This window comes from Vigna unguiculata, chromosome 3 (genome assembly GCF_037176805.1).
Source record: "Vigna unguiculata cultivar grain cowpea cultivar isolate G323 ecotype 2 chromosome 3, ASM3717680v1, whole genome shotgun sequence".
Classification (NCBI taxonomy): Eukaryota; Viridiplantae; Streptophyta; class Magnoliopsida; order Fabales; family Fabaceae; genus Vigna; species Vigna unguiculata.
The window spans coordinates 6986083-7006463 of record NC_140794.1 but is presented as its reverse complement, the minus strand read 5'-3'; the positions used below and the strand labels follow the sequence as shown (position 1 = coordinate 7006463).

The window sequence follows — 20381 nt, the reverse complement described above, 5'->3', positions numbered from 1 at the left end:
TAGAGTGACGAATGTATGAGTTAGAATTAAGTATATATATATATATATATATATATATATATATATATATATATATATATATATATATATATATATATATATATATATATATATATATATATATATATATATATATATATATATATATTTTGTTCTTGTCGACGTCCGTCCGATTAGGTATCTAGCAAGAACAACATTTTGTGTATTGTTTCGGCAAAAAGTTTAATAATTTTATCGTAAACAAAAGTTATAAGAACCTTTTTGACTTAAGGTATAGTAAAGAGCACACTGAAGCCAGAAAATTGTCTCCCTGACCCTGAGAGTTAATCTCTTATTTATAGGCAGAACACTTACAAATATCATAACCGACTAATCCAAAATATCTCATATAAAAAATATTTTAATAAAATATCAATTAGGCCCAAATTCCTAGACTCATAGACTTTCGTGAATTGGGTCGGACCTTGGACGACCAGGACGGTATATATATATATATATATATATATATATATATATATATATATATATATATATATATATATATATATATAAAAGAATTCATAATATGCATTTTGAAAAAGACTTGGAACCCTAATTCTGGTGTAAACCATTTCAACGTAGAAAAACTAGGTTATTGTGTTCATTAGTGGCGGGGATTTTATTGTCCACAAGATTTTTGATTATGACACTGGACTTCACTTCTATCATATATATTGCTTCATCCAACCAAGTGAAGAAACTTGTAAGATAACAATAGTCTTCAGATATGTTTGTAGTTTCCGTATGTAACGGTTAACAAATTCCGGTTGTCATATTGCGTATAAAATATCAGTTATGATTTTTCTTTTTCCCGTTTAGGTTTAATTAGGTTTTTTATTCCAGAAATTTAAAGTAATCCATCTTTTGTGTCTCTAAATAAAATCAGAATTACTAATTTTATCATGTGTTATGTTAGTAATAATTACATCATGCTAACATCAGTGTGTATAACATCAATACTTAGTAAAACATGTAACGTTAATAATGTCATATATCTTTTCAAGAAAAAAGTTATGGAAATAAACAAAATTAAAAAATTGAAGCAAAAAGTTAAGAATGTCATTTTTCTTTTCTTTGAGTAAGATGTTTCCTTTTATTCATTTGTTTTGGATAGATAACCTTGTCTTTGAAGGGGGATTTGAACAATACCATAAAATTGAATTATTTGTAATTAATTTTTTTTATTTTTTAAATAATTAATTTGGATGAAATAATTGAAATATTTTAAATTTTATCTTTTTTGATAAAGTAATTTAATTTCTATTTTATGATTAACTCAATTCTACTTTTAAATCTAACTTAACTTAGCTCGAATGAATTGTTGGAGATCTAATAAATCCAACATGGATTCCTTCAAATGTGTGAATTAGACAAATGCGTCCATAGTGACCAGGGTTAGCAAAGGAATATATGTCTTTCTACTAAGTAAGATGTATTGAATTCATAAATTATTAGATACTTTTTTTGAATGTCAACTAAGTATCATAAGTAAATTGCTCAAAGTTGTTCACTTATTTGATAACCAGAGTTATTCTTTAATGAAAGATCACTATGAGTAAGACATAATAGAATTTGATCAATTCACAATTTGGTACAACTCATTTTGACTTTTGATTCAAGTCAACCTTTAGGCCGACTAGACCTTTGGCTCGGGTCCGATCCAACTCGACCTTAAACTTGATCCAAACCTACTCGGCTTCTCCTCGACCCAATTTGACTTTTGGACCTATAGACTTTTTTGGTTCTAACCAATGAGTAATCCCACAATTTGGAGAATTTCAATTTCTTTCTTCTTTTAGTCAATTTCAAATTATACTATTTTAGTTATTTGAAATATCTTGTTAAAATTCATTAATTTTAATTTCCTTCTAATTTTTTCATCCAAGCATATAATATTCCTTGAAAAAATTTCAAGTTCTCCAAATAAATAAATTACTCTCTTAAATTACTTTATCCAAACATGCCATAAAGGTATCTCTTAAATTATTTTATCCAAACATGCCATCAAAGTATAACTTTTAAAATGGATATGTAATTCAACCCAATATAATTTATTGTAAGTTGATTATGTGATCGGTTAACTTAACTCACTTAAAAATGAGTTTAGTAAAGTTTACCACTGATTGATATTAAACGGACCAACTTAATTCAATAAAGATATACGATTTTAATGTGTTCGGTTAACTATGATTACAATTATAAACTATTATACAAAAATTATAATTATGCAGTATTATACAAATAATTTTTTAAAAATTAATATTTTGACATTAGAAAAAATAAAAATATCTACTTAATAATTCAATAAATTAATATTTTAATTATATATATATATATATATTATTTTTAATTTAAAATAATAATATATTATAATATATTAGTTAAATTTTAGAATGAGGAAAATTAATTTCAAATTACCTTTGATTAATTTAAAATTAGTGATTTTTTAAAATAAAGTGGGTTTATGAATCAATTTACTATAATCTGACACCAACTCGTATGATTCAAGTGAATTGAAACCGTTTTAACGTATAATTAGTTAAATTTTTTTAATTTTTTAATTTCGGTTGATCTTATTCGAATTTGTAATAAATAAGATTGATTCAGAAATCATAGTTCACTTTGACATTTTTAATAAATACGAATGTTTTTTTAGTAGAGAGGGTGTGAAACTATTTTTTTTCTTAGTTTTTTATGTGTGAACAATTTAATTCCAGCAAATACAAGAAATGCATTTCGCAAGAAAATGAAGAGTGGTATGCATAAATCTGCCATACGCGCAACACCTTTTAAACAAAACTCACTGTTCTTCTTCACAATTATCCGATATCTTCGTCATTTCACATTCCGACACTCACTTATTCAAAACTTTCGCTTCTTTCTATATATTTCCATTTCTATGACTTTTTTTTCTTCCAAATATTACTTTAATTTAACAAATATAAATATAATTAATTGTGAATGAGCATTTGCCGCAACATTCTCTCACATAAAAGTCACTGCATAAATCTAAAAACAACGTTGGAAATAATTCAACTTAAATCTTTTTTTTTTTAGTTTAGTAAATTATATTTTACATTTTTTAACTCTATGTTTTGCTTCTAACATTGAATTGGCTTTCTATTCTTATCATTTAAGGAAATAAGAAACATTTACCAATTTACTTCTTTTACTTACATAAATTCATTCAGTAACAATACGCAATTGTCCATCTTTTATAGATAAATTATCTATAATGTATTAATCCAAATATTAAAGCTTTAATATGAAAATAAACAATATAGATTGTCCTTTTCCCCAATATGTTGTTAATATTTTGAGACTGCATTTTGTAATATTGAAACAATTATTAGAAGTCAAATCTTACAACATGGTTTTAAGTTTAAAAAAAAAATTACAATTCTTTTAACGAAAAAATAAAACTACAAACTAAACGAAAATAAAAAATATTTTCAAGCATCTAATAGAAAAAAAAAAAGCAGTGATTCAATAAAAAAATATTACACTTTTATTGTTTCAAAATATTAGAATTTTGAAATTAAAGACAATTGATAAAGTTAGTTCGACTATCACTTTCAGTGAACAGACCATTTAATACGGTGTCGGACTTTTTCTCCACTTAGACCATCATGCATCCAGTCAAACAAAATTACAATATACTCCTCCAAACGGAGAGGGAAACACTAATTTCTTTCTTACAAACCTTAATTATCATTTTGGTTTTTATATATAAATCTTTAATTCATTTTCATTTTCATTTTTATATTTATTTGGGTTTTTTATATTTCTATTATTAAATTGAGTTCTTTTTCTTTTAAAATTCAATCTCGTTCCTTTAAAAATATAAATTAAATTTTCAATTCATTTTTTATGGTAACGTATACATACATGTGAGTACAAACTATTCACAAGATATAAATATTTTTGACATTCATGTATATAATAAAAATTTATCGGCAATGTAAGGAAAGAAACCAAATTATAGGAACTCATTAACTTAATTAAGTAAAAGAAAAAAAAAATATGGAAGCCGGAAAAAACCAAACAAAATGAATAAAATGTCTAAATATAAAAATAAAATTATTAATTAATCCTTTATTCTTTTTTAATTTTTATGGAAGGATTTGTAATTAAAGAGAAAAGCGAAGAATGGTTCCGTGTGCGTGTGCTGCTGCAGCTGCATTTGGACCACTATAAATACACGTCTGAGTAGTAAGAGTTGAATATCACAAGCCAAAGGAGAAAAGTATGGCTTTGTCTTCTCAGTTACATCTTCATTTTGGCTTATTCATTATCCTCTTCAACCTTCACCTACACCACCTCTTCATTGCTGTATCAGCAGCCACTTTAAGCATCACCACTGACACACAAGCCTTGATCTCATTCAAGTCTCAACTCAGCAATCACACTCTCATTCCCTTATCTTCATGGAACCAAAGTTCTTCCCCTTGCAATTGGACTGGTGTCCAATGTGACAACCTTGGCCAAAGGGTAACTGCCCTTAAGCTTTCAGGCTTGGGACTCTCAGGTCAATTAAGCCCTTATATTGGTAACCTCTCCTCTCTTCACTCCCTCCAATTGCAGAATAACCAACTCACTGGACCCATTCCTCACCAAATTGGTAACCTACTCAGTTTGAGAGTTCTAAATATCAGCTCTAACATGTTGGAAGGAAAACTTCCTTCCAACATCACCCTCTTGAATCAGCTCCAGATTCTTGATCTATCCTCAAACAACATTCTCAGCAAGATTCCTCAAGACATTGGCAGCTTGAAAAAGCTTGAGGTTTTGAAGCTGGGAAAGAATAGCCTCTATGGTGCAATCCCAGCTTCTCTAGGAAACATTTCTTCTCTCAAAAATATCAGCTTTGGCACCAACTTTCTCACTGGTGGGATTCCCAGTGACTTGGGTAGGCTGCATGATTTGATTGAGCTTGATCTCATTCTTAACAATCTCAATGGGACCGTTCCACCTTCTGTGTATAACTTATCTTCCCTCGTTAACTTTGCCTTGGCTTCAAACTCTCTCGGGGGTGACATTCCTCAGGATGTTGGTCTCAGATTTCCAAAACTCATAGTGTTCAACATCTGCTTCAATTATTTCACAGGTGGAATTCCAGGGTCATTGCACAACCTCACCAACATTCAGGTCATTCGCATGGCTTCCAACTTTTTGGAAGGAACAGTGCCACCTGGTTTGGGAAATCTCCCATTTCTTCGCATGTATAATATTGGTTATAACAGAATAGTGAGTTCAGGTATCAGAGGTTTAGACTTCATTACTTCTTTGACAAACAGTACTCGACTCAACTTTCTGGCAATTGATGGAAATATGCTGGAAGGTGTAATTCCTGAAACCATTGGCAATCTCTCCAAGGACCTGTCAACGTTATACATGGGACAGAATCGTTTCAATGGAAGCATACCTCGCTCCATTGGTCTTCTTAGTGGCTTGAAGTTGTTAAACATAAGCTACAATTCAATCTCCGGAGAAATCCCACATGAGTTAGGCCAGTTAACGGAACTACAAGAACTATCTCTGGCTGGAAATGAGCTATCAGGGGTTATTCCAGATTCCCTTGGTAATCTCCTCAAGTTAAACCTGATTGATTTCTCAAGAAACAAACTTGTGGGGACCATACCTACCAGTTTTGGGAATTTGCAAAGTCTGCTTTACATGGATTTATCAAGCAACCAACTCAATGGAAGCATTCCTACGGAAATCCTCAATCTCCCAACTTTGAGCAATGTTTTGAACTTGTCAATGAACTCTTTGGGTGGACCAATACCTCAAATTGGGAGATTGAGTGGTGTTGCCTCCATTGACTTTTCTAGCAACGAATTGGATGGTGGCATCCCCAGTTCATTCAGCAATTGTCTCAGCTTGGAAAATTTGTTTCTGAACAGGAATCAGCTCTCGGGTTCAATTCCAAAAGCTCTTGGAGAAGTGAGAGCCTTGGAAACTTTGGACCTATCCTCCAACCAACTCTCTGGAACCATTCCTGTTGAACTGCAAAATTTACAGGTGCTTAGGCTCTTAAACCTCTCGTACAATGACTTGGAAGGAGCCATTCCAAGTGGTGGAGTTTTCCAAAATCTCTCTGCTGTACATTTAGAAGGCAATGGAAATCTCTGCTTACAATCCCCATGTGTGAATCGTGGCGAAGGAAGAAAAGTAAGACGTTACATCATCGTAGCCATTGCAGTAGCATTGGTACTGTGTCTCACAATAGGCTCAATACTATATATAAAGAGCAGAAAGGTGAAGGTAGGATCATTATCATCATCATCATTATCAACATCTGAACAGCTAAAACCTCTTGCACCAATGATCTCTTATGATGAGCTTCGTTTGGCAACTGAGGAGTTCAACCAGGAAAACTTGCTAGGAGTTGGGAGCTTTGGCTCGGTTTACAAAGGCAATCTAAGTCACGGAACTACTGTTGCAGTGAAAGTTCTTGACATCCTAAGAACCGGTTCCTTAAAGAGTTTCTTTGCAGAATGTGAGGCTATGAAGAACTCGAGGCATCGAAATCTGGTTAAGCTCATCACATCGTGTTCTAGTGTTGACTTCAAAAACAATGACTTTCGGGCTCTGGTGTATGAGTATCTGTGCAATGGTAGCTTGGAAGATTGGATCAAGGGGAAGAGAAAGCATGCAAACGGAAATGGGTTGAACCTTATGGAGAGACTGAACATAGCAATAGATGTTGCTTGTGCATTGGACTACCTGCACAATGATAGTGAAATCCCAGTTGTGCACTGTGATTTGAAGCCTAGCAACATTCTCTTGGACGCAGACATGACTGCAAAGGTTGGAGACTTTGGATTGGCTAGGTTGCTTGTTCAAAGATCAACCAATCAAGTTTCCATTAGCTCCACTCATGCTCTCAGAGGCTCAATTGGCTACATACCTCCAGGTTAATGCATATTCAAATTAGTTTCTCTATTCACTCTCTATGAACCTTTTCATTTGATAACAAATTATGAAACATGATGAATAATTATTATGGCTGGCTTTGCAATGCAGAATATGGATGGGGAGAGAAAGCAAGTGCAGCTGGAGATGTGTATAGTTTTGGTATAGTGTTGCTGGAACTATTCTCTGGGAAAAGTCCAACTGATGAATGCTTCAGTGGAGGCATAAGCATAAGAAGATGGATGCATTCAGCATTGAAAGAGAAGACAATGGAAGCCATTGACCCTGAGTTGGTGTCCCTCATTTTGCATGATGACCCTTCAGAGGGACCAAATAACTTACAATTGTATTGTGTGGATGCAATTGTAGGAGTAGCCATCTGTTGCACTGCAGATAACCCAGATGAACGCATTGGCATTAGAGATGCTGTTAGCCAACTCAAAGCTTCCAGAGACTCTCTTTTGAATCTCTCTGATCACACTTCTGCTGCACATGCCAACTCTTACTTAAACGTTTCAATAAAATAATGCTGAAAAGTTATGATCAGGGAAATATGTAACGTAATAATACTTCTGTTGACCAGGAAATGATCAAATGTTTTAGTTTGTCCAAGTCAAAGAACATGATAGAAATTGAGATGCTGATAATAAAATATAGGTGTTTACGTTTGTGGTTAATTTCACTTGTAAAACTTATGTATCTCTTCTAATTGTTGAGTTAGAATTGAAAACTAGTTCAATGCGTACTGATAAAAGAATTCAAAATATGCATTAAAGACTTGGAACCCTACTGTTTCAACGTAGAAAAACTAGTCTTATTGTGTTCATTGGTGGTAGGATTTTATTGTCCACGAGTTTGATTATGACACTTGACTTCACTTGCATCATATATTGCTTCATCAAACCAAAGTGAAGAAACTTGTATGATAACAATAAAGTCTTCCCCTATGTTGGTAGTTTCCGTATGCAAACGGTGAACACATTCCAACTTTCATATTATATATAAAATATCTTTTTTTTTTCACGTAATCCTTAATTTCATGTTTAATTAGGTTTTTCATCCTAGAACTTAAGGTACTTTATCTTTTATTTTCGTAAATAAAATCAGAATTATTAGTTTTATCACGTGTTATGTTAGTAATAACTGCGTCATGTTAAGATCATGACAAAACATATGTAAAGTTAATAATGTCATATATTCTAAATAAATATGGAAATAGAAATAAAAAGTTACAAAATCTTTTATATTTACAACATGTGAAATAAAAAGTTAATAACGTCGTTTCCCTTAAACGAGCAAAAGATTCATTTGTCTTCAACAAATGAAGGTAAGAGCTCTCAAGAGAGGCTGACTCATTCAACCGGGTCGAGTCTATCATGAGTTAACTATTTGATGGGTCAACTAGAAAAATGAGGTTGGCCTACTTACTAACTAGAGTGAAAAAAGGGGTCAGGAATTGGAATCTGTCCTTTCATAGAGTGAAACGACGAGCTAACCCATTATTTGTTTTTAATTTTTTAACTTTTTTAATACTTATTTATAAGATTTGTTTATATATATATATATATATATATATATATATATATATATATATATATATATAAATGAATATTTAAAATATATTTAATCATATTTTATAAGTTTTTAATTAATCAATTAATATTTTTAATGGAATAAATTAAAATAATTATTATATTTACATGTTAAATTGCTCTATCATAACTAATAATTGATCAAGTATTAATGATTTAAATTATAATAGTATTGTATGTTTACATCTTTACAAAAATATAATATAAAAATGAATATTTTTAATTATAAAAAAATAAAAATAAAAATGAGCCAACATGTTAAGGACCAATTGATTCACCTTTAGTCCGCTAGTTTGACAGATGAGGCAGAATAAGCCAAAACAAGCTAATGAATTAAAAATTCCAATTCTATCTGTCTAGTTTTGATGACCTGTCCCAAGCCTAATCTACTTTGCCGCTCATACTAGTAACCACGGATTAAATGAACAAACTCAATTTAGAAAATAAAATACAATTTATAATTTTTTTTCTTCGATCTAATTCTTTTAATATCAAAATTGGAACTAAATTATAAATTATTAAAATAATCAGGAAAAAGATATTATATAAATACACTTATAATAACAACATACGTTAATATATATAAAATAATATTTATAACTGATAATTTGAAATATCATATTAATATGCATATGAATTGTGTTGATTAGGCCAAGGTATTTTGTTAACTTTTTTAACACGGGTTGATGAGAGAATTTTCAGTAGGTGAAGTTCAATTTTGGATTTCACCAAAATTTCAAGTCTTCTCAGTGAAACTTAATTCGAATGTGGTAAATTCGATTGACTCATGAGCTTTGATTCACTTTACCAACTCTAAACGATAGTTTATACCAATACACTTTGACATTCACTTTACCAACTCTAAATTAGGTTAGTATTTCCATGTCACTTTTATTCTAAAATCTTCTGATATCGAGTTATATATATATATATATATATATATATATATATATATATATATATATATATATATATATATATATATATATATGACATTGGTCGTACACATATAAGGTATTTGACATTACTTTTACTCCAAAATTTTAAGGTAATAGAATTATGGACCTTTACTCTTTTCGATGTCACTTTTATTCCAAAATCTTCGGATATCGAGTTCTATATATATGACATTGGTCGTACATATATAAGGTATTTGACATTACTTTTACTCCCAAAATTTTAAGGTAATAGAATTATGGACCTTTACTCTTATATAGTGTTTAACTCTGTCTATTCTATATCGTGAAACTTTGAGTCACACTTGAACCATTCCGATCCAAGGAAATTAAAGAAAATAATGAGAAAAATATTTTTTATATTTTTCTTATAATCTCCTTTGCATTTCTCTTGTTGTTGTTGTTGTTATTCTGCCTTCATATTATGCGTAACTTAGATCCTCCTTGACTTAGACACCTCACTCCTCACACAGGGTTCAATTTGCATATCATCATTGATATGTGGATTGAGGTCAATTATATATATATATATATATATATATATATATATATATATATATATATATATATATATTTTTTTTTTTATCAGCAAGGTCAATCATGGTAATCATCAACATTTTGAGCATTTTATTAGGATGTTGTAGAGGTTGTGACTTTGGTTCTATTTTTAAACTAGACGCGTTAACATTCTCTTATCATCATTTGATGAGTGTGAATGGTCTTAATGCTTCCTAATGTCAAAGGAAACTTCATGGCAAGGTGGGTGTTGAGACTAATGATCTCATGAAATAACCGATGGCCTTCCGACAAACACATTGCATGATATATTGGCGTCAAGAATGGGCTACTAGATCTTGATAGTTTGGTAATTCCTATTTACTTTTGATCTTAGTGTATAGGTTGATGTACCCCATTGTTTTAACTCTTTCACCCAATAAGTATGTTCTCTTATGGTAGAAGCCTATAGTAAAACCCAACTCATACCTGAGGCAAAGACAATTAGAAATTCAAGTATAGGTGAATTTTAGAAACACAAGGTTAAGATTTTCTTTTAAAAGTGGTGTTAAGTCTCTTATATTACATTAGATTTGGTGAATTTTCCCTGTCTATCTTCCTAAAAATTCCCAGCAATAAATACATGACTAAGACTTGAGTATCTCATAAGCCAAAGGAGAAAAGTATGGGATTGTCTTCTCAATTACTTGTTCATTTTGGTTTATTACTCATCCTCCTCCGACCTCAGCCACACTACCTCTTCAATGGTGTATCAGCAGCCACTTTAGGCATCACCACTGACACAGAAGCCTTGATCTCATTCAAGTCTCAACTCAGCAGTCACACTCTCATTCCCTTATCTTCATGGAACCAAACTTCATCCCCTTGCAATTGGACTGGTGTCCAATGTGACAACCTTGGCCAAAGGGTAACTTCCCTTAAGCTTTCAGGCTTGGGACTCTCAGGTCAATTAAGCCCTTATATTGGTAACCTCTCCTCTCTTCACTCCCTCCAATTGCAGAATAACCAACTCACTGGACCCATTCCTCACCAAATTGGTAACCTACTCAGTTTGAGAGTTCTAAATATCAGCTCTAACATGTTGGAAGGAAAACTTCCTTCCAACATCACCCACTTGAATCAGCTTCAGATTCTTGATCTATCCTCAAACAAAATTCTCAGCAAGATTCCTCAGGACATTGGCAACTTGAAAAAGCTTCAGGCTTTGAAACTCGGAAGGAATAGCCTCTACGGTGCAATCCCAGCATCTCTAGGCAACATTTCTTCTCTCAAAAATATCAGTTTTGGCACCAACTTTCTCACTGGTGGGATTCCCAGTGACTTGGGTAGGCTGCATGATTTGATTGAGCTTGATCTCATTCTTAACCATCTCAATGGAACTGTTCCACCAGTTATATACAACTTATCTTCCCTTGTAAACTATGCGTTAGCTGGAAATTCTTTGTGGGGTGAGATTCCACAGGATGTCGGTCACAAACTTCCAAAACTTATAGTGTTCAATATCTGCTTCAATTATTTCACAGGTAGAATTCCAGGATCATTGCACAACATAACCAACATTCAGGTCATTCGCATGCGTTCCAACCTTTATGAAGGAACACTGCCACCAGGTTTGGGAAATCTCCCATTTCTTCACATGTATGATATTTCGTATAACAGGATAGTTAGTTCGGGTGTCAGAGGTCTAGATTTCATCACATCTCTGACTAACAGCACTCACCTGAAGTTTCTGGCAATTCAAGGAAATATGCTGGAAGGTGAAATTCCTGAAACCATTGGCAATCTCTCCAACCATCTCACAAATTTATACATGGGAACGAATCGTTTCAGCAGAAGCATACCCACTTCCATTGGTCGTCTTAGTGGCTTAAGGGTGTTAAACATAAGCTATAATTCAATCTCTGGAGAAATCCCACATGAGTTAAGCCAGTTAGTGGAACTACAAGAACTATCTCTGGCTGGAAATGAGATATCAGGCGTTATTCCAGATTCCCTTGATATTCTCCTCAAGTTAAACAAGATTGATTTGTCAAGAAACAAACTTGTGGGGATAATACCTACCGGTTTTGGGAATTTGCAAAGCCTGCTTTCCATGGACTTATCAAGCAACCAACTCAATGGAAGCATTCCTATGGAAATCCTCAATCTCCCAACTTTGAGAATTGTTTTGAACTTGTCAATGAACTCTTTGAGTGGTCCAATACCTCAAATTGGGAGATTGAGTGGTGTTGCCTCCATTGACTTTTCTAGGAACCAATTGGATGGTGGCATCCCCAGTTCATTCAGCAATTGTCTCAGCTTGCAAAAATTGTTTTTGAACAGGAATCAGCTTTCGGGTTCCATTCCAAATGCTCTTGGAGAAGTGAGAGCCCTGGAAACTTTGGACCTATCCACCAACCGACTCTCTGGAAGCATTCCTGTTGAACTTCAAAAATTACAGGTGCTTAGGCTCTTAAACCTCTCGTACAATGATTTAGAAGGAGCCATTCCAAGTGGTGGAGTTTTCCAAAATCTCTCTGATGTATATTTAGAAGGTAATGAAAATCTCTGCATGCAATCCCCTTGTGTGAATCATGGCGAAGGAAGAAATGTAAGACGTTACATCATCGTAGCCATTGCAGTAGCATTGGTACTGTGTCTCACAATTGGCTCAATACTATATATAAAGAGCAGAAAGGTGAAGGTAGCATCATCATCATTATCACCATCTGAACAGCTAAAACCTCTTGCACCAATGATCTCTTATGACGAGCTTCGTTTGGCAACTGAGGAGTTCAACCAGGAAAACACTCTAGGAGTTGGGAGCTTTGGCTCGGTTTACAAAGGCAATCTAAGTCACGGAACTACTGTTGCAGTGAAAGTTCTTGACACTCTAAGAACTGGTTCTCTAAAGAGTTTCTTTGCTGAATGTGAGGCAATGAAGAACTCGAGGCATCGAAATCTGGTTAAGCTCATCACATCGTGCTCTAGTGTTGACTTCAAAAATAATGACTTTCGGGCTCTGGTGTATGAGTATCTGTGCAATGGTAGCTTGGAAGATTGGATCAAGGGGAAGAGAAAGCATGCAAACGGAAATGGGTTGAACCTTATGGAGAGACTGAACATAGCAATAGATGTTGCTTGTGCATTGGACTACCTGCACAATGATAGTGAAATCCCAGTTGTGCACTGTGATTTGAAGCCTAGCAACATTCTCTTGGACGCAGACATGACTGCAAAGGTTGGAGATTTTGGATTGGCTAGGTTGCTTGTTCAAAGATCAACCAATCAAGTTTCCATTAGCTCCACTCATGCTCTCAGAGGCTCAATTGGGTACATACCTCCAGGTTAATGCATATTCCAATTAGTTTCTCCATTCACTCTCTATGAACCTTTTCATTTGATAACAAATTATGAAACATGATGAATAATGAGTATGGTTGGCTTTGCAATGCAGAATATGGATGGGGAGAGAAAGCAAGTGCAGCTGGAGATGTATATAGTTTTGGTATAGTGTTGCTGGAGCTGTTCTCTGGGAAAAGTCCAACTGATGAATGCTTCAGTGGAGGCATAAGCATAAGAAGATGGATGCATTCAGCATTGAAAGAGAAGACAATGGAAGCCATTGACCCTGAGTTGGTGTCCCTCATTTTGCATGATGACCCTTCAGAGGGACCAAATAACTTACAATTGTATTGTGTGGATGCAATTGTAGGAGTAGCCATATCTTGCACTGCAGACAACCCAGATGAACGCATTGGCATTAGAGATGCTGTTAGCCAACTCAAAGCTTCCAGATACTCTCTTTTGAATCACTCTGATCGCACTTCTGCTGCACATGCCAACTCTTACTTAAACGTTTCAATAAAATAATGCTGAAAAGTTATGATCAGGGAAATATGTAACGTAATAATACTTCTGTTGACCATAAAATGATCAAATGTTTTAGTTTGTCCAAGTCAGAGAACATGATAGAAATTGAGATGCTGATAATAAAATATAGGTGTTTATGTTTGTGGTTAATTGCACTTGTAAAACTTATGTGTGTCTTCTAATTGTTTATGGCGTATACTTTATATAGAAAGAAGCTAAAAAGAAAGATTTGTCCTTAATAACCCATTTCCAAATTTATATAGAAAATAAGATACCACTTTCAATTTATCCTTAAATTCCTAGCAATGCAATTTTTTTTTTCGTTTTTCTATAAATTTGGTTTTTTCATAATTGATAATATTATTGAAATTATTAATAATGATTTTCTTCTTTTTGGTAAAACAAAAGGTTGATAAACTGAATTAGAAATAACCTTTATGACCTCACAACCGCTATCTTTCCTTTTTATAACTATTTTGACTTTATTCCTTTTTGCTTAATCCTTCGTACTACAAGGGTCAGCTCCTGAAAATTTACATTTTAAAATACTAATAAATTTTCAATTTTATCTTTATGTATTATCAATGCAGACATAGACAACAGAACAAAAAATATATATACCACCTTCGTGTTTATGGCAAATAAAGATGAAACAAGAGTTACTCAACAAAGCATATAAGAAATCAGAATTGTGACTAATCACTTGTAAGTGCATCCACACACACTATCTGATATTATACATAGTAAACTTTACACTTCAGTAAAACGAATGAAAAAATAGCCAATACATTTTGTAACCCAATGAAACAAAAACTAGAGTTTAAGAAAACAAAGCAAAGTGAAAGTGAATTGTTGAAGAAGAAATTAAAGAAAGGAACCCTGTTAGGTTGTTATAAGATTTTGAAAATGACTGCTACGGGAATGTTGACAACATGACCTTGGTTACCATACAACCCAATTCTCCCATAGCTTGCAGCAGAGCTGTTGCTGGTTGCATTGAAGATCACAGACAAGACTTGTTTCTCCCCACTGCCAATAGAGAAGTGATTCGGAGACACTTTCATAGAAGTGCCATATGGAGCGCTCCAACCAACATTGTATGTTTCATTTCCAGCAATGTTTTGGATTGTTCTTTGTACTACTCTAGATTGGTTCAACCTTGCTATTGTGATTGAGGGCAAGTTCAGATCAGGGCCATAAACAGTAGAGTTATAAGTCCAGCAATTTTGACCGGTGTAGTTTAGCACTGTAGGAGTTGAACCATTGATACCACATAGGAATGACATGTAATCATCATAACCTACGAAGAAAAATATGTGTAGTCACACTTCAAATTCAGAAACCAGGTTTGTTTATTAATCAAACTGCATTCACAAATTTAAGCTAGTTAACTGAGATATTGAACAAAAGTTGTTGCTGAATTTTTGAAGCATTTGTTCTTGCATGGACATTATAATGATTTAAAAATTCATTAGCTAAGTGAGCCTTACTAGAATCAAAAAGCAATCCCGGATTTAGTGCTGCAGTAGCATTCACAAAACCGCTTCCCATGTCAAAGGGAGTTGCTGGAGATAGGTTAAGGTCTGTGGTAGGATATGATCTCTGAGCCATTATTGACCTCCCATTGTTGTCATACAGAGAAGCTGAGGTGGAAAGTGCAGATCCAATGGCTGCAGGACTGAAATTGGGAAACTTTTGCTTAACCAGTGCAGCAAGACCAGCAACATGAGGTGCAGCCATGCTTGTGCCAGACATCAATGCAAAATTCTCACCTGTTGCAACAATGCAGATCAGATATTCAATTTCACTGTGTTGACTTGACATGCTTAATAAACCAAAATTCCTATTTCCTAGTGTAGATTATATAGATTATGAAGATGTTTAAGTTGGGACAGACCAAATGAACACCTTAGACTTGTTCATTGTTTCGTTTTCTAGTAAAAATTTGTTTATGTAATGACAAACCTAGAAATTCATCAGAATCAGAGGCAGCAGAACTCCAAGCAGCCCATATAAGATTTCCAGGTGCTACCAAATTGGGTTTCATAATGTCAGCTTCATGAGGAAGAGTATCCTCTGGATCTGGTCCCCTGGCAGAGTAATACACAACCTTTGGTGCCTCATCGTTGTAGTTAGCTTCTACTCCCCCACCAATACTAGCAACAGCCCCAAATTTAACAATTTTATTTGAGTCCCCATCTATTTCCAGTGAAGAATTGTAGTATTGCAGTAATATCTGTTGAAAAAAAAAACAAAGTGAATAGTTGGCACCAAGGTATCATTGCCTCACATGTAAGCAAAGATAGAAATAAGTTGAGCATCCACACCAAACCATGGTTTTCATACAGACATTAAGTACTTAAAGAGAGCAACAAAGATGACATACATATGCCATTGCCATGTAATAAGAACAAAGACAGTATGCATGTGTATTTAATCAAGCATGTTCGAAGGAGAAAATTAATAATGCACCTTGGAATCATTTGCAGATGGAATTATTATGCCAGGAATTTTCATTGGAACTGGGTTAAGCTGAAAAGAAGTGACAAAAGGATCCATGGAGAAAACAACTCCAACGGCACTAAGGTTCATGGCTGTTTCTATGGCCTGTTTGATGGTGGAGAGACCAAGTACAAATCGGACTGAATAGCTACAGATCAAAAGGTTACCCTGAACCAAATCCTGATTGAATATACTTGCATCTTGACACTCACCGATATACATAGCATCAGCAACTGTTGTGGTTTTGTTCAAAGCATGTCGTGCATGAATCAGTTTGAACATTGTGTTCTCATGTGTGCCGGCTGGGAAAATAAAAAAAATAAAAAATGAAAACATAGGGTAGTAACTAACAAGTAAATCTTCGGAGTCATGTGTAATTAAGCAGGATAAGAGAAACAGAACCTTACGTGCAAGTCCAAGTCCAGGTACGGTGAGATTATTTCCAAGACATAGGGAGTTGCTATAAACTCGATCATGAGAGGTAGCACCAACTGTGAAGATCCAAGGACTGAAGGAGGACATGGTCATAGGTGATGGTCCAGTGTTTCCAGCAGCTTGCACTACAAAAATTCCTGCTTTTACTGCTGACAGCAATGCCATATCAATTGGGTTGAAAAAAGTTGCAATACCAGAAGGACGCCTATTAGGAGTGATTGACAAGCATATTATGTCAACACCATCCTGAGCTGCCTGTAAACAATTCATTATTATACTTCAACCCTTAGCACAAACTTTAACTTGAAGGGAATAATAAGCAAGGAAATTGTCAGCACTTAACACCAACTCTTCGATTCAATACCAAGCTTACCTTAATGAAAATATGGATAACAATAATGATGTAGTTAACCAAGCAATCACATACTGGTATGTACTATAGGAAGGAAGACAACTTAAAGGTGATGCAGAAGAACAAAATATATCAAGTGTCAGCAATTCACCTCAAGTAAAATTATGAAATATTGCTGACAGTGACTCATAAATTTCATTTATAAGAAAAGTACACGTACCTGGTCAATGGCTGCAACAACATCTGCTGCAAATCCTCCAAATCTTCTGTATAGTGCCTTGTAAATGGAAATGCTGTAAAAGATTGAAATGGAAAGCATTAAGTTACATATATATAGAATAAAAATTAATTATGCTTGCGTGAAATTATTATAAATCCAGGTTAGAACACATCCATTGTTTCATTTTGTTCTTGAACAATTTCCATAGTTTGTTGGTTGCTGTTGAAAACAAAATTATGCGTAGATAAACTCTATGGGGATTAAGGATTCCACAAGGCACAAAAGGATATGAGTGATAGGGACCAAGATGTAGAAAATAAAGAAGAGCATATGATACAATGTGGGAAAATTTATGAATGACAGGTAATGTACATAGGGACATTGTAGTGGTTCATTTCATAAGACAAATAACAATTTTTGTTCTGAACCTGGCCCAAGCATTGAAGTTTTCTTTCAGTTTTTTTTTTTTTTTCAGATAAATTTTATCTTTGTTTGCATCAGTAGATATCAACTTTCTTCTTTTTTGTCGCTTTCAAGTCCTGTGGTCCATTTAGTCTCATATTCTCTAATTATTCTCCAAAACAACACACAAATAACAATGACACATGAGTTTTTAACTTGTATAAAGTTCAAGATTAGTTACTGCGAATGAGGAGCCATCCCACTAGCATTTCCAAAAAATTGTCCAGCAACGACCACTGGAATTCCATGGTTTCCAGCTGCAACAGAAGCTGTGTGCCTGTATATTACAGATACATCAGAATGAACATTCAGTGAAAAACAAGTAAAATGAAGTTTTAGTTTTGTGGAACACTTAATTCAAATGACCATCATAATTTGAACTTCTGATTGAAAGAAACATTGATATCCCAGACCATTTGTCAATAATTTTTTTTTTTCAAAACAATTGAAGCAGAAAAGAACAGGGGAAAAACTAATTGATGAGTTCAGAATTTTGACGAACAGAAGGTAGACAGAAATGATTCATCAATGTTCAAGTAGACGAGGGAAAGAACTTCAGAAAGATAACGGAGTTGCAGAAAGACAGATTCGTTAATATGGTAAGAAATGAGGGGAATGCACCAAATGGGAAATGGTGAATTGTTGTATACAACAAATGAACACAAGACTAAGTTGGAAATGCAAAAAACTCACGTGCCATGGCCATCTCCATCAAAGGGAGAAGCATAGTCCTGAGAAGAGTTAAATATTCCTCTGGTTATAGCAGAAGCTGCAAAATGTCTGGCCCCAACAAGCTTCCTATTGCAAGAACCAGATGGAAAATCTGGAGTAACCTCACAGACGCCAGAAAAATTAGCAGGAACAGGAAAAGGATGTTGAGATTTATCATCAGCAAAACTAGGGTGTGTAGGATCAATGCCAGTGTCAACAAACCCAATAGTGATTCCTTCTCCAGCAGTTTCAAACCCACCTGTTTGAAACCAAGCACCCTGTGGCAGCCCCAAAAATTGTGGAGTGTGGGTGGTTGCAGTCCTCACAGAAAAATCCAAAACCACATTGGAAACTTCTCTTCTCCTTGAAAGTTTCTCTGCCTTCAAGATTTCAGAAAACAAGTTGAAGAAATTTATCAAATCACAGATAGAAACACCAAACCATGAATAAATGGAAACAAGAAATACAAACAAGCACATGTTTCTTCACAGAACAGGACAAAATCAAGATGCTGAAAAGTACAAGCATAACATAACATACCTGCTGTTGGGTAACCAGCACAGCAAATCCATTAATCAAGTAATGATAGCTATAGAGCTTCAGATATTTCTCCCCCTTAAAGACCTTATTCAACAACGAGTCATGAACACGGGCAAAGTATGAAGCATATCCCTTATCTTCCTTTGTAACATTCTGATGTCTAAAAGAAATTAGAAGAAATTAGAATATCAAACAGATATAATATAATGATAAGATTCTCAAACACCTTGTCCACGAGTTGTGTAGATACCATGGCAATCATTTTAACAAATGTTTATCATCATCATAACGTTAATCCATAACTTCAACAAGAAGCCTTGGCTATAAAGGTGTATCAATACACTTCGTAAACCTTCAAAACAAATATGGGGTACCTTGGTTTGTGAACTCTAGTTCTTCTTCTCCCAGATGCACCATGTCCAGAATTTTTAGCCACTGTGATCAACTCATGATGGTGGTGAGAAGCAGGAGCTTGTTTCAGAGTAACAATGTACACAGCTGTTGTTTCTTCACTTTGACACAAGGAAGGTGTTTGAAGCATGGCCAACAAACACAGCACCAGTGAATGTTTATGCGACCAATGCATGTTTTCCATTTGGGTTTTGGAATGCAAAGCCCCACCAAGCATGAACTAGATAGTGACAAGACAACTATTGTTCAGTTCAGGAGCATGTATACTCCCTTTTCAGCTGCAAGATTTTTTGACCTTTAACGTTTATAAAAGTTCACTGAAGACTGAAACTGTGTCTGGTTTTGCAGTTTGTTCTGAAGTGAAAGTGGAAAATGAAGCCAACTCAACACCGATATTTTTATATCAGTATTTTTTTTTTTTCGACGAATGTTAGTTGGTAATTCACGTAAATAAGAGAATTCAACCCATAATCTGTTCCACCACATTCTGTATCTACTAAACCAATCTTATTTTTCCAAATCCCTCACGAACTTTCTCTAGCTTCCCTATAACAAAAACTGTATTTATTAGAATGTTGATTATTAATAATAATAAATAATAAATTGAATGAGTTTAGTAGGAATTAATATAGCTGAAACTGCTGCAGTTACATTTAAAATTTAAGATTAAGGCGGATTGATACTAAGGTTTAAAAGTCAGATTTATATATCACATATAAATATTGTTGTTGGGAATAGTAACCGTGAGTCTAAAATTTCATATTGGATAGTTAAACATTATATAAGAGTAAAGACCCATAATACTATTATCTTAAGACTTTGGTGGGGTAAAAGTGGTGTCAAATACCTTAAATGTATAAGATCACTGTCATATA

General features: G+C 34.0%; 3 protein-coding genes across 3 annotated transcripts; 2 read left to right on the top strand and 1 right to left on the bottom strand.

Annotated features, from left to right (window-relative positions):
- The first annotated feature begins 4263 nt into the window (after positions 1–4263).
- Positions 4264–7634, top strand: LOC114177572 (uncharacterized). Its single transcript, XM_028062969.2, has 2 exons — positions 4264–6958; positions 7069–7634. The coding sequence occupies exons 1-2, from the start codon at positions 4288–4290 to the stop codon at positions 7482–7484; spliced, it is 3087 nt and encodes a 1028-aa protein (XP_027918770.2). The 5' UTR covers positions 4264–4287; the 3' UTR covers positions 7485–7634.
- A 2619-nt stretch (positions 7635–10253) lies between these two features.
- LOC114176792 (uncharacterized) lies at positions 10254–14023 on the top strand. Its single transcript, XM_028061953.2, has 2 exons — positions 10254–13347; positions 13458–14023. Exons 1-2 carry the CDS (start codon positions 10686–10688, stop codon positions 13871–13873), a joined length of 3078 nt encoding a protein of 1025 aa, XP_027917754.2. The 5' UTR covers positions 10254–10685; the 3' UTR covers positions 13874–14023.
- Positions 14024–14532: 509 nt separating this feature from the next.
- Positions 14533–19880, bottom strand: LOC114175706 (subtilisin-like protease SBT2.3). The gene is made up of 10 exons (XM_028060491.2): positions 19470–19880; positions 19096–19255; positions 18538–18935; positions 18026–18121; positions 17383–17455; positions 16783–17065; positions 16346–16677; positions 15839–16109; positions 15364–15645; positions 14533–15173 (listed from the first exon to the last, which is right to left on the bottom strand). The coding sequence occupies exons 1-10, from the start codon at positions 19721–19723 to the stop codon at positions 14764–14766; spliced, it is 2559 nt and encodes an 852-aa protein (XP_027916292.1). The 5' UTR covers positions 19724–19880; the 3' UTR covers positions 14533–14763.
- Positions 19881–20381: the final 501 nt, after the last annotated feature.